Here is a 14,394-nt window from a genome sequence, read left to right as displayed (position 1 = left end):
ATTTTATGTAATGGTTTATGTTATGTTTACAGGACTTACATTTATTTATGTAAGTTGACTACTTCAGGAAATGAGTCCGAGCGTTTTTAATTAGAAAAAGTAGTTTTGTAATAATGTCTTGATGGATTTAAAAGTTCGTCTTTGTAAGATAAGAATATTTAACATGTATAATACAAAAAAGTTAACGAAAAAAAAGACTAAGCTTTCTTCATTTGTTGGAGTTGTTAGTGGACAAAACAACATATATGAGCCTTATTAAGATTCGTTGACCATGGCCTTTTAGTAAACAAGACTATTTTCAGGCAATATAAGTCTCCTACCGGCTCCACCATTGTCAGAAATTTCAGATTTTTTTTATATATATGTGTTGCAATAGCAACCAAAATTTGTTATTTAGGAACAAAATGAAATGACGTGCATAATGTCGATATTGCCATCTATCCATGTTTCAAGTTTCATGAAAAAATATTAAGAACTTTAAAAGTTATTGCAGGATCCAGAAAACCACCATTTTCAGCAGTATTTCTAGTCTATTTGTTGCCATAGTAACCAGAATTTTTTACGTCGGAACGAAATGAAATGACGTGCATAATGTCCATATTCCCATCTATCCATGTTTCAAGTTACATGAAAAAATATTTAGAACTTTAAAATTTATCGCAGGATCCAGAAAACCACCATTTTCAGTAGTTCTAGTCTATTTGTTGCCATAGCAACCAGAATTTTTTACGTCGGAACGAAATGAAATGATGTGCATAATGTCCATATTTCCATCTATCTATATTTCAAGTTTCATGAAAAAATATTAAGAACTTTAAAAGTTATCGCAGGATCCAGAAAAACCACCATTTTCAGCAGTATTTCTAGTCTATTTGTTGCCATAGCAACCATAATTTTGACGTAGGAACAAAATGAAATGACGTGCATAATGTCCATATTGCCATCTATCTATGTTCCAAGTTTCATGAAAAAATATTACAAACTTTTAAAGTTATCGCAGGATCCAGAAAAGTGTGACGGACGGACGGACGGAGACAAAACCATAAGTCCCCTCCGGTGAAACCCGTAGGGGACTAATTAAGCATTTGGATTAAGGAACACAAATCATCGTTTCAAGAAGAAGTATTATATTTATTTCGTGAATTATCATACTGTATAAAAAAATATGCTGTCGATGAACTATTTTGATAATGTTGATAATTTAGTTATTGGTTTTATTTAGTATTACACATTTTTGGTACATATCGTACAATATGTTGTATACATGTTGGTGACTTCTAAATTGAGTTGAGATCTTATATATTTAAAAAAACTACATCTTATTTATTACAGAATGTCTTTATGTTCTGTAAAGATTTGGACCTTTGTATGCACGTTGAAAGATAACGTAAATATAACAAATAACATTATCTATCAAATGTACGTCAAGTGATGATGCCGTTGCGATACGACTTTTAATTGATACACCCTGAATTGGCGCCACCTCCTATCATTAGCGCCTGTGATGATGCATTTGCGATACGACTTTTAATTGAAACACCCTGAATTGGCGCCACCTCCTATCATTAGCGCCTGTGATGATGCATTTGCGATACGACTTTTAATTGATACATCCTGAATTGGCGCCCCCACCTATCATTAGCGCCATCTCCTAAGCATAGGCTCCATCTTTTTTGGAAAAATGCAAAAGTATATATTGCGTCGGCAAAAGGTCAATATGGGTGTGCATGCAACATCTAATATATGTTGTACACATTCGATTGATGTCGTTAGCGATTTACTTGGGTGAAAATTTGCTAGTCACGAAGGAACAACTCTTCAAAACGCTTTTTAAAAACTCCACCATGCCACAACTTTTAAAGGTTCTAACGTTTTAAATGGGTTGAGAATGTATGTTTTGGATGAATTAATCTTCGCTGAATCGCACTTCATTGTCAGATTTTAAAAACTAATGCGGTATATGCTGAAAAAACATATAAAACCTAATCACCCTGTATAATTATACATGACATTTCAAAACATCCGGGCCTGAGCGCCACCTCGGAAGTTGCAATGGCTCATTTATTAATTCATCTCAAAAAAGAGGTGGCGCTCGTGATTAAGTGCCGTGAGCGTGTTTACTTTTATTATTAGTTTGCAAATGCATGTTGATAAATTGTTCCAGGCAAATCGACACCTTTATGTTGCTATATGACAAATGAACAATGCTGAAAGACAACTGCATATTGGGAAATGAAAATTGCATGGTTCATATTGTGTTTTACCTTGTGTTACTGCTATCGTTACATGCATGATATGTGTTACCAGTGTACAGTTGTGTGTGAAAGATGAATACCGTCCCTTTTTGGATTGAGCACATACAAATAACATATCTATACCAAGCAACAATAGCTAACTTGTCACTTTTTTACAAGAAACCATGACAGTTTATACAATGCCAATTGGAAGACCAGTTCTGATTCTTCTATAGCGTCATGTTTATTGTTTCGACTTAGTTTACTAGATAATTACCCTGCCAGGAAAGATTTCTATTTATTTTCAACCATCACCATTTTTATTATTTTTATTGTTTAATATATTTTATCTTAGTGATGCATTTTATAATATAATATTTAATATTTGTAATTACGTACAAATTATACATTAACCTTAATGCATACAATTGTATTTCAGGTTGTGTTTATAATACTGGAATAAACATTGAAACTACAAATGGGGTTTTAATTCACAACAACACTCAAGTTACATACAACATTCCGCTTTCTGTGTTCCTCATAACATCACATAGCTGACCATTTCTTGTAAATTTCGTTACTTGGTTTATGTAAAGACCAATATCCTGTGGGTCAACGACCGTTCCATTCATAAGCTCTCATGATTCAATCTTTAAAAAAGGACCACAATGGAAATATGGGTTTACCCATTTTTGTGTTATCCTTGGTGTTGGTATGTATGTAATGGTATATTTATTTTCATGTATGTTATATTTTATATTTTGTACATGTTGTAAATGCCCTTGTATGCATTCCTTGCCGAAATAAATCTATCTATCTATCTAAATACAATAACTTTGAATATTAGATTTATCATATTAGTTTTGGTTAACAAACACATGTTTAAGTCCAATAAGTCGAAAGCAATAATAAATACGTGTGCTACTGGGCACAAAGCAACATAGTTTTTAATAATATTCTACTTATTAATATGTAAATCATTAGTAGGAAAGGAAAAGAAGTTCTTGCAGTTAACATATAATCGAATGGGCATTTACAATTCATCAAGATAATTTAGAAAGGGACAAGATATATCCAATGGAACAATGTTTAAATCGCTATTGTCCGCCATAAAACATTGTCTTGTTTGCATTCTTATGTGGTTTTGAAAATTATTAATTTGCTTTTTCATATCTGTTTAGGCATATCTACGAAAAATGAATGTTCAGAGTAACCAGTAACCACTTACAGCCAGCCATTCACTAATTCATTCATATATTCACTATAATCCATTATGTACACAATAACAACTTACCAATTAGCACGACCAATCTCTAAATCCGAAACATGCCTATGTCAGTCCATGTTTTATATTTGTCCTATTACATATGTATTGTCTAAATTATATTTTATGAATGAACATATCATTGGAGGAGCTTATTTTATACACACATTGCATATGACTTTTTTTATCGTGTATCGAACGGTCATGTATGTTGCTATTAAAATTGGAATACAAATACAAATCTAAGACATGATATTCTGTAATTACATCACTATCATAAACTAGTATCATTTGAATGAGGATGTGCTTCATATGTCTAGTAACAACACGAATGCCAACTGATATAATAATGTAATAATGTAATATATAATAATGTACTCTATGAATGAAATAAGTGCCAGCTTATTGATTTATAGGTGTAATTGGTAGGAGCAAATATGTTTAGCGTGTGATATATATCGAAAATCCTAGTTCCCTTTTTGTTCCAATATTAAAGTTTGGTTATTGTTATTCTACTTTACCATTAACGCAAGAAACTAAATGGCATATAGCAGAATGCATATGCAATGAAATAACATAATAACCACTTAGCATCATGCATAAACTTGCAACTCACAAAATTATCACCCACAATTTACTTAATCTAACAGACAAGCAGACGCGGTATAAAAGTTCACAGAATGTTAACGCATGATCATGACTTTCATATTTGTAGCAAATTAACTGTTATCGTCTTAAGGGAAAAAGCAATTACCTTGTTGTCAAATTCTTTGTAACCAATCAAGTTTACTTCTACGCGGTCTTCAGGGTTGCTGCTAAGCAAGTTTTTTCCCCATGTCAAGGTCAAAGTAGAAGGATCACTCGCATACCACCCCATGTCCTCCTTGCTCCTCACAGCACCTACGGATTCCTCTCGGGTCAGCCTTCCAGGAAAAACTACAAATAATTATAAAGAGGAATTGTCATTGTCAACTACCTAGTTAAAAAAATATTTTATTTAAATGCTCGCTTTAAAATGTACAAATGCATTTACATGAAAACTTAACAAGTATGTATTATATGTTTATTCATATTGTTAGATTTGGATAGTGGTACACATTTTGCTTACCGGGCACCAATCCGACTCGATATTTCATTATTTATGTCGACAATCACTTACAGTATTATGTTTAATTCAAAAGTTAGTCGTTTTAGTGCCAACATCATGATCCTGAATCCATAACGTCAACAGCAGTGTTATATGTTATAAAATGTAAGATATTAATGCCAATCACCTATGTAGAAATCCGCAGTGTAGGTTTGGCCATTTGCTTGAAGAGACAGGGTAGTGTTGTCTCTGAACAACAGACGGGGCACCATGCAGCGTACCCGATTTGGGCTTAAGTATATGGCTTTACTCTCATCAGGTCCCTAAAAAAAATAAAATGAAACTAAACAATTCCGTCGCTATGGAGATGATTTAATCTTGGAAATTAAATGTTTAAAAAACCATTCATAACATCATTCTGTTTTTGAATTCCAATGTCATCTGTCTATCAAATGAAATGACATTTAGTTTACTGGTCCATTTAGGTAGTTTCCCAAATTACTTTTCGGTATATGTTGTAGATGTAAAATTATAATGAACATAAAGTCTTTACTGCGAACATACTTCTCCGAATCTGCATGTGTACGTCTCCGTTCGATTGAAACAGGGTCCAGACACGTCAATCATTCGTCCGCCGAACATTCCAGCGTACGTTGGGTATGTAGTGAGTTTGTCTAAAGTAAAAAAAATCGATTGCATACGGTATAAATATGCTTGTGCACGTCAGTAGCTTCTATACACACATACGATGTTGTTTATTACTATATCGATCTAATACACTTTTCAATATAGTTTGTTTGAATGATGTGAAATTTGTAAATCGGTATTTGTATATTAATGTATAAATCTTTACAAAGGGTTAATATAATATATCAATAGAATGCGATGCATTAATGTTGTGATCCCAATTTCGTAATTTGTACTGTTAAAAACCACTAGGTATGATTTCATTTAAAACCAATTAAAATGACAAATCATTAACTTAATACAATAATGAATTTGCTAAATCAAAACAAAAAACTTGCAAATCTTAAAGTCGCTTTAGGTTCGTAGCACAATAAATCTCACAATTGAAAACATGTTCTTACTTGTATATGTATCTGTGGAACACCCGGCTCTGACAATTCGTCCTGGTGATATCTTGAAAACATATCTTCCAACAGTGTCACTACTTTGTTTGTTCGGTAACTCTCGAAGCCCCCAACGCCGAGATATTATATCAGTCCAGTCGTCTCCCTTGAAACCGGCCTGAAAATGATTTGTTGATACTCCGTATTTCATACTGATACTCGATAAAATAAGATGTATTCATGCACATAAATCAAGTTCATAAGATCACAATCCTTAACGGGTAACTTGTTTACAATTTGGTTTACACGTGCAGAAAAATAATGTATGTTATGTATTCGTATATATAAGATTCCATTCAAAATCATTTCATATTGAGCCCGAATTTGTGCGAACAGTATTATACTATTAATCTAGCAGATATGACCAAGTTTATCTTGTGTCTGAATTTTAGGCTATTTTTTTGCCGCTTTTTAACATTACCTTACAATTCTTGCAAGCTGCCATGTCCATCTTTTCATAGTTAAAAATTGCAAAAGACTCATTGCCATCAGTCAACAAGACTAACTGAAAAGTGTTGCTCTGGAAAATTAAAATAAGACAAACATAAAAACATGCAAATGTCTCTAACATTGATAAGAAAAAACTATAAAATCATTTATTATTATTAATAAAAATGTGTAATGTAGCACATCGATTTACCGGCTGGTATTTATTACGCAAACATGTTAATTATAATAATAAATACAGCATAAAACTGTAAATTGATAATAGTAATAGGATTATAAATACATGATATGATTTGAACCATATGTTATTGGTATGAGATTATGTTGTATGTTTAATTACTTTTTTATTAACATAATTTGTATTATTTCTTATGTAAGTCATTACCAAACATTGATTAGATCCAACTCCACACATCGTTAAGTCCGTAGAAGATATGATCCATGATACCATAATCCCATATTTTGGACGGAAGTTGCTGGAGGCTATGACTTGCGCACTACAATAGTCTCCAAAGTTGTTTAGGCGTGTGTCTTCTATCTGACCATATTCCACGCGTTGGTACTGACTGTCGTCATGGTAGTAAGGGGCTATGAACGGTAGGTCCAAAAGAGGAGAAATATCAGTCTTGCTCCAGTCCATGTTATTGAAATCTGGTTCTGTGACGTTATGTGTGAAAGCCACGAATCCATTAATACTTATCTGCAACAAATATCATAGTAATAGCTGATTATCACATTGCAAAATATTTAAGTTTATATGTATGCCAAATTAGCAACACAAATAATTTAAATGATTTAATCAATCTTATTTTTCCCTGAATAATTGAGCATTGATACATGTAATACACATATTATGAGTATGCTTACAACAAACGATGAAAACAGTTTTCCTTCGTACACAAATGGTGTAGACGTATGGATGTGATGGCCTTTTCCTGTCAAAGTATGCGCCACTGAAGGCAAAGTATACATAGGTGTGGCTTCTAGAAAAGAATCATAAATATATAATTAAGGATGTGAAAAAAATATAAAGAAGCAGAATGTGAAATAAGTGATATTAATAAGAAACAGTCTTTAGTCCGCGGACTCTTCTGAATTACTTCCAGTTAAACAAACGATGATAGCCTAGAGTTTGCAAAATGGACGTTCCACAAGAAAAGTATTAACCCATTATGCATAGCGTTTAGAAAAAAGGCCTTGGCAAACAAAAATAATGCGGCGTCTCATCAGGGTCTGCGCTGTTTGCTTAACGGAATTTCTGTAAGAAATATTCTAAATATAGAAATAAATATACTAGACATCCCTAATTTTGGAAATAAATTGATCCAATTTAGAAAGATGGGAGAGTTTACTAGGCATAAATGGGTTAACATATTAATAAAACCATAAAGGCATGGATATAGAAAAGTTATAAATACAGGTACACCAAATCCTATCTTTGTTATTATTGAAAGATAGACGTTGAACAGTTTACATGCACGACATGTCATAAGTCGGATTATTAAAACGCTCGAGTTATTTAATGTATCAGAAACATACGCGTGTGCATTAAATATGCTGCCCGTTATCGTAATTCAGTGATATCATAAGTCAAGATACACAAGTACCTTTGAAAATTCCTTTATCAAAACAAGTCAGTGACAAGTTTTGCACATTGAGATAATCCTTTTTTATCTTTGCATTCCCCATAACGATGATATCTTAATGCCAAAAAACAAGATATCGCCATATAGCATTAAGTAGTTGCATGTCTATCACATTATCAAGAATGACAATTCGTTTTATAATAATATATTATAATAATAATAATAATAATTTAATATTGGATGGGACCTTTACCTTTATTGAGTCATGTTTTTTTATTGCCTTCTGGATAATGAAAATACAGTTCGCAAATGATGTATAATTCCAATATTATAGCATTAGGCATTAAGTTTGACATTGAACTTTTTACTTAGCGGCATAAACCTACTTGCCCGCAGCGAATTGATACCAAATGATTAAAATATGTGTTAAGTGACTTACACATTGTCCAATGAATGATGAATATTAATTTTGTTGTTTTGATTTGTAATAGTGACCTTGACCTTTGAGCTACTGACACAGGTCTTGCGCGCGACAAGTTTTCTCCGAAGTATAAACGTTTTTAAAGGGAAAAAATAATTGCCTGATGAAGTAACTGTCCGATCAAGCTTCATCGTGGCGTTCATAAAATTAAACCTTATAGTTACTGTAACATTGCCTTTGAGCTAAGGACAAAATTACCCATACGAAACATGTTATCTCCACAAGCAACACATGTATGGTAATCACTGCTGGGTGAAATGATATCCGGACGTGCTGTATTATGGAAAATTACAAGTTCTACCTCAAAATGAGGCATTTTACCTAGAAACCACGCTCTTACACGTCGTTACAAAGATGGACATTTTTGAAAGTCATTTTAAAGCTGGTTCACAAAGTTAAAATCCCGAACAATTCGAACGTATGCACATATTTAATAATTGTTCCGCTGTATCGAAAAGATGTTCAGCAATAAAATGCCAATAAAGAAAAAATCTATAATATAATTGGTATCACATTATATGACCGCTTATCTTTCACCAGATACACCAATGTTTGTTAACATGATAGTGTCATATAATCATAGAATGATGTTGTAAATTGAGCTTATTTGACACAGCAAAGTGTGCTTTGGTGCAACTCAGTTGCAGCACTAGACAAGAAAATAGCCTTGAAAACGCCTACTAATTGGGCACTTTATGCACTTAGGTTGTCATAAACATGCACAAAATCATAGAATGCCAGAGGTGAAGCACTTTATGAGGAGGAAATCCGGAGTATTATTTTATATTGCAGTTTTATCGGCCAATCTTGTAATGTGCATTGAAAAATGAACGGTGAAGTGTATTAGAAACATTTTCATATTTATCAAAACAAACGAGGAAGTAAAATATACAATAGTGAACAAGACATTTTCAGGGTTGTGCCGTCAGTACGGTAATAACATTTCAAAATATAAAACAAGCATATCTTGTCCAGAAAGTTTTGAATGGTTGCTTAACACATAGGTCTCGATTTTAGCTTGAATATTCACTGGAAAGGTCGATATATACTATTCACCCTTTAATTTTTTAATAAATAAAAAATCGGAAAATAGCATAAGTAAATACATTCTGAATTTAGGGTATGTCTGCATTGATTTAACTGTGCAAAAACTTGCTATATCTCTATGTGATAGGGTCACAAAAACTCTCCTATAAGGGTTGGGCTTCAATTTCATATGTATGACAAAGTGGGTTTTATTTATATTTGGGTTTCAGTATGAATTACCTATAATTTATTTAAATCTAAGAACATGAATGCTCAGTTTTCTTATTTTGCTTATTTTCTGATTGCGTAACAAAATTGTATTTTAATTTTACATTGACAAGATAAGCCGAAAGAAATACTAAGGTCGTTCAAAATCCGTATATATAGTCTAATACGGTCACCTTCTTTCAGAAATATGTCATAAATGTTTAAGCCATTTACGAACTCTTAAGAAAGCGGGCTCTGTTTGTGTTTTGTATGAGTCTTGGAGAGCAATTGTTAACATACGTGTTTTCACAAAAACTAAGTTTTATAATAAACATGTAAATAAATATAAGCATGTATTCATCCGTAGCTACAGACAAGTTTTAATATGATTTCCATTATGTTCAGGGGTTGTTTTAAACAGGAAGTCACGCGTAATCAAGTGGGTGATCTCAGGTTCATAATTCCCCACCAAGCAATTTTGTATATCATCGCAAGTAGCTTTAAATGAATCAGATGTGAATAAGGAAACAACTAAACAATCCATGAAAAGATCACAAAGCGTCATTCTTACGTTTACGTTGCATTTAGGTTAACATATATATATATACGTTTATTTTTAAGGTTTGTAATTCCTTGTTAACAGATTTTGACACCAGTGAATTATTTTAACAATCTTTGCAAAGAATCACCATTCTGTGTTTAATTATCAATTACTAATTATCAAACAAATGACCCAAGTGCTTTCAGATAAGATTTCAAAGTTATTTACTTAAGTCCTTATGAATCTTTTGACCGCTGGGCGTGGCGAGTTTTAACCCCAGGGACATGATTTGAACAAACTTGGTAGAGAGCAACAATATAATGTAGCATGCAAAATACCAAACCTCTCGGACTTGGATTTTATAGAAGATTTTAACAAAGCCCACGCATTATTTGAAAATACCTTTGTAGACGAACACTATACAATTGTATACACCAAACTGTTAAAGGCTGTGTAATAGAAGATGTTTACAGGTATATCCTATATTTATAAAGTCTACATAAATTATGTGACCCATGGGGCATGGTCAATAGATGATGTTACATACAACATATTGAGTTGCTGAACATTGTTGTATCAGAGAAGGCGACTTTTTATCGTTTCATTCTTAAATCGATTTTTAGTTCCTGCAACGTACAGAAGCGATTAGAAACCTAAAAAAGAGTTATCCAAATAGTATTCCTGAGTAGTTTCGTTCAAAAATGCACAGCGGCTTAGGAGATGTTTGGAATAAAACGTTATCGAACGTTTGCAAGAACGGACGGCGCACATGTTCACGATATCATAAAAGATTCCCGTGAGAACTAAGTGCTAATATGATCTCCAAATGATTGAAACTCATAAAGACATTATGGAAAATATTGGAGACAAAAACACGAGGTTTGCATTATCGAAGCCAATGTGTTAATGTATTATTTCACTTATACATAATTTTACTAAACAAACCAGAGAAAAGAAAAACTGATTATGTTCTGTAATTTCATCACCTGGCTCTCAAAAGTATAGCAACAAAACTCCACCTTTAATTGTGACACAAACTCAACTGCATTCATTATTCGAGTGAAACACATGGGTCCAAGTGTTCATGACCTTTTGTGTTTATGGTATGAACAATTTGCACTTCTTCTTATGACAAAAACAAAATATATGAGCCGTGCTCTGTGAAAAAGTGGTTTAATGCTAGTGCGTTAAGTGTCGTCACAATTAAGACTTGTCGTCCGCACAGGCTAATCAGGGACGACACTTTCCGATTGTATGTTATTTTCTGTTTAAAGAAAGTATCTTCTTTGCAAAAATCCAGTTAAGGTGGAAAGTGTCGTCCCTGATAAACCTGTGCGGACTTCACAGGCTTATCTGGGACGACACTTTACGCACATGCATTAAACCCTCTTTTCACAGAGCACGGCTCATATAGGAGGCTATGGGGTCAGAGAGGTCACTTGGCCAATCGCCTTGGTAATCTTTTAATTTCGGAAATGCCATATGAAAACTCATTAACGTCAATTGCCTGTTTTGAAAACAATCTTGCACACGTAATTTAGGTGGTTAATTTTGTTTCAGGTTTTTCAGATTCTACGAAACAATTTTTGCCAACCCTGATTGTAGAGGAATAAAAAATAACTCAATATGAACTAAACTTTTAATATTTCTGTATTACTTCTTGCGGATTATTTAATTCGATGAAAAAGAAATTTGAAAATTGCTAACTGAATACGATTTAAGTACTTGTGCATTCCAATAATGGGGCTAATTTTCATGAATGGTTTGAGTGTAAGACAGCTGATGAAAGCCATTCATCGGGTTCAAATTTAAATTGCCTAACACTACACAATTTCACATAGACTTGTACAAAGAAGTTATTGGAAAATATATTATGTTTATCATTAAGAAAGAATGGGTATAACCCTGTTTCACCATTCTGAAATATCCTATTGATATGTTTGTAAAACTTTTGTGTGGATAATGAACATATTTAAATACCAAAGCATGTGGTGATTTGATCGGGACAATTTGACGTAAATTAATACAATGGAAAGTACAATATCATATTGAGCTACTTTAACTGTTTTTAGTTTTTGTATAGATTGTTTACGTTGTAATTTGGCCAAAGAATAATGTGTGGCCTGTTATTTCCGCTAAAATCATACAAATAATTTTATCAATTCAAAGGATCGAAGAAGCTAAACATATATTGTGACCACAGTATACGGAAGAGACATTTATAATTAAACCTGGTATTGTGCTTGTCTCATTAAACATTGAATTTAGGGACATTGATGGAATTGAGATAATATTGCGTTCCTCTATACATTTCAATGCAAAACAAGAGAAAACAAATTCAATAAAATTCCAATTTAATTACTCGATGGTTTAATATTCACTAGAAAAGAACTACATTTTTGCATTGTTGAACTTTCTGTTGCACGATAAAATGATGTTTGTACAAGTATGATCTAATCGCCTTCGTGTTGACAGGATTCGAGAATCTAGCATCATTTACTAATAAAATCCAGGTATTTGTATCCACTCTACATAAACAGAAACATTCGTTTAATAAAGTTCTGGTGTAAACTCATCAAATCAAATAACATAATTATATCTAAATTGTATGAACGATTCAAAAGTATAAAAACTTGTAAAAGTAATTGGGCCTTAAATGTGAAGAAACTTCTGGACTCATATGGGTTTTCATACGTTTGGCTCAATCCCTCTCCTGTCAATCTCGATACCTTCCATATCGTTTTTAAGTCCACTGTTGTAGATGTTTTTAAACAATCTTGGTACAACTCAATTAATAATAGCAGCTCATTAATGACCTACAAATTATTTAAATGCACGTTGGAATTCGAGTCTTATCTTGATTATTTGCCGAGGAAATTGCGAATTCGCCTCTCAAAATTGCGACTTTCGTCCCATAAATTAGCCATTGAAACAGGTAGACATAACAATATAAAAAGATCTCAGCGCTTATGTACAAAATGTCATTACAGAGATATTGAAGACGAGTACCATTTCATTATGATATGCCCAGCCTTCAATTCACTGCGAAAAGAGTGTATCAATGCATACTACTATAGAAAACCAAGTATGTTTAAATTTGTTGAATTAATGGGTTCGTCAAACAAAACGCAAATAAAAAACCTGAGCAAGTATATTTGTAGAGCCCTAACACATGATCCAACATAACTCATCCAGGACATAGTTGCCCAAATATTAATCTATCTATTCCTCTTCATCTGTAAGTGTTGTGTTGTTGTTGTTGTTTTTTCTTACCAACTCCTCTTGTCTAACGTTCTTATAACTGTATTTGTTTATGGTTTTCATCCTCCGTCATTTTTGTGAAACTAATCGAATAGTATATTCGCATAAAAATCAACGCAATTTTTTGTGCTACCTGATATTTAAATTCAATTTATTCTTTAGTGTACTTATTTGTCTGACAAAACGCTGTATAACTCATTTTAAATCCTGTACTATGTTTATGGTTTTATCATATAAATTCTATGTACAATTTAATAATTAAATTCATTACTTCCAGCATTTATACATGTGTTTATTTGTCGCGCAAAACCTTAATATTGTAGTTGCATATTTTGTAATTTGCAAAGACGTGTTTGTTCAATTTATTACATGTATATATATTCAAAAATTGACTATTCATTTATAAGTCGAACAAAACTCTTTATAACAGTTGCATATTCTGTTATTGCTGTAAAATTACTCAAAATGTATTATTATGTATGTGATAAACCTTACGCGATCAAGATTATATTCATGTAAATGCAATTATGTTAACGTTGACATAATTATATATTGATATATGACTTAACTATTTGTAAATGACAAATAACTGTAAAGTTTACGTCAATAAAACATTCTGTCTGTCTGTAACGCATGTCAGGAATAAGCCGTAATTAAAGATGTGAAATGTCAATATCGCACAAGCAATACAAGCATAAACTGGAACAAAACAATAATTTATTCAGAATCAATTGATTTAAATGTTTACTTCTGGTCTAAAATTCGAGTAAATTAAACAAATGACATATATTTCAATACCAGTTGTACTGACAATTATGAACAAGAAATATTCAAACTTTTGAATATTTTAAAATTTACAGCCGCATACATTTACTTACCATATGCATCATTTTTCAAAGAAAATATGAATATCCACAGTGTAAATGTATGTGCTGCATCGAGCGCCATTATTTGCACAATGATTACGCCTTCAGATTGCGTGTAACCTTTATGCGACGATATAATTTGCTTGCGATAAAGATCAGCTCATTATGCAAGCGGGAGGTACCATGCAGGAAAATGCACGCGATAAAAGGATAGCTACGGTGACACAGATGTGACACGTACGAGTTTTATGTATTTGCTAACTT

The 14,394-nt window shown here is 32.6% G+C and overlaps 2 protein-coding genes across 10 annotated transcripts in view; one reads left to right on the top strand and one right to left on the bottom strand.

Annotated features, from left to right (window-relative positions):
* Nucleotides 1–14,394, bottom strand: part of LOC127880324 (sushi domain-containing protein 2-like) — a 233,644-nt gene that overhangs the window by 9,227 nt on the left and 210,023 nt on the right. For 2 of the 9 annotated variants that reach the window (XM_052427721.1, XM_052427725.1), the window contains exons 4-8: nt 6,137–6,235; nt 5,674–5,833; nt 5,150–5,259; nt 4,773–4,908; nt 4,253–4,434 (exon numbers count right to left, since the gene is read on the bottom strand). In XM_052427721.1, the coding sequence (XP_052283681.1) occupies nt 4,253–4,434; nt 4,773–4,908; nt 5,150–5,259; nt 5,674–5,833; nt 6,137–6,235 (687 nt within the window). Of the gene's footprint in view, nt 1–4,252; nt 4,435–4,772; nt 4,909–5,149; nt 5,260–5,673; nt 5,834–6,136; nt 6,236–6,547; nt 6,863–7,029; nt 7,146–14,142; nt 14,270–14,394 lie in introns of those variants that run through there. The other 7 variants (XM_052427727.1, XM_052427728.1, XM_052427729.1 and 4 more) reach the window with 7 other exon arrangements.
* Nucleotides 1–14,394, top strand: part of LOC127880329 (uncharacterized) — a 230,487-nt gene that overhangs the window by 31,154 nt on the left and 184,939 nt on the right. The gene's annotated exons all lie outside the window — the stretch shown is intronic.

This window comes from Dreissena polymorpha, chromosome 4 (assembly GCF_020536995.1).
Source record: "Dreissena polymorpha isolate Duluth1 chromosome 4, UMN_Dpol_1.0, whole genome shotgun sequence".
Lineage (NCBI taxonomy): Eukaryota > Metazoa > Mollusca > Bivalvia > Myida > Dreissenidae > Dreissena > Dreissena polymorpha.
The sequence above is the reverse complement of the archived record's forward strand: the minus strand, read 5'-3'. Positions and strand labels throughout refer to the sequence as shown.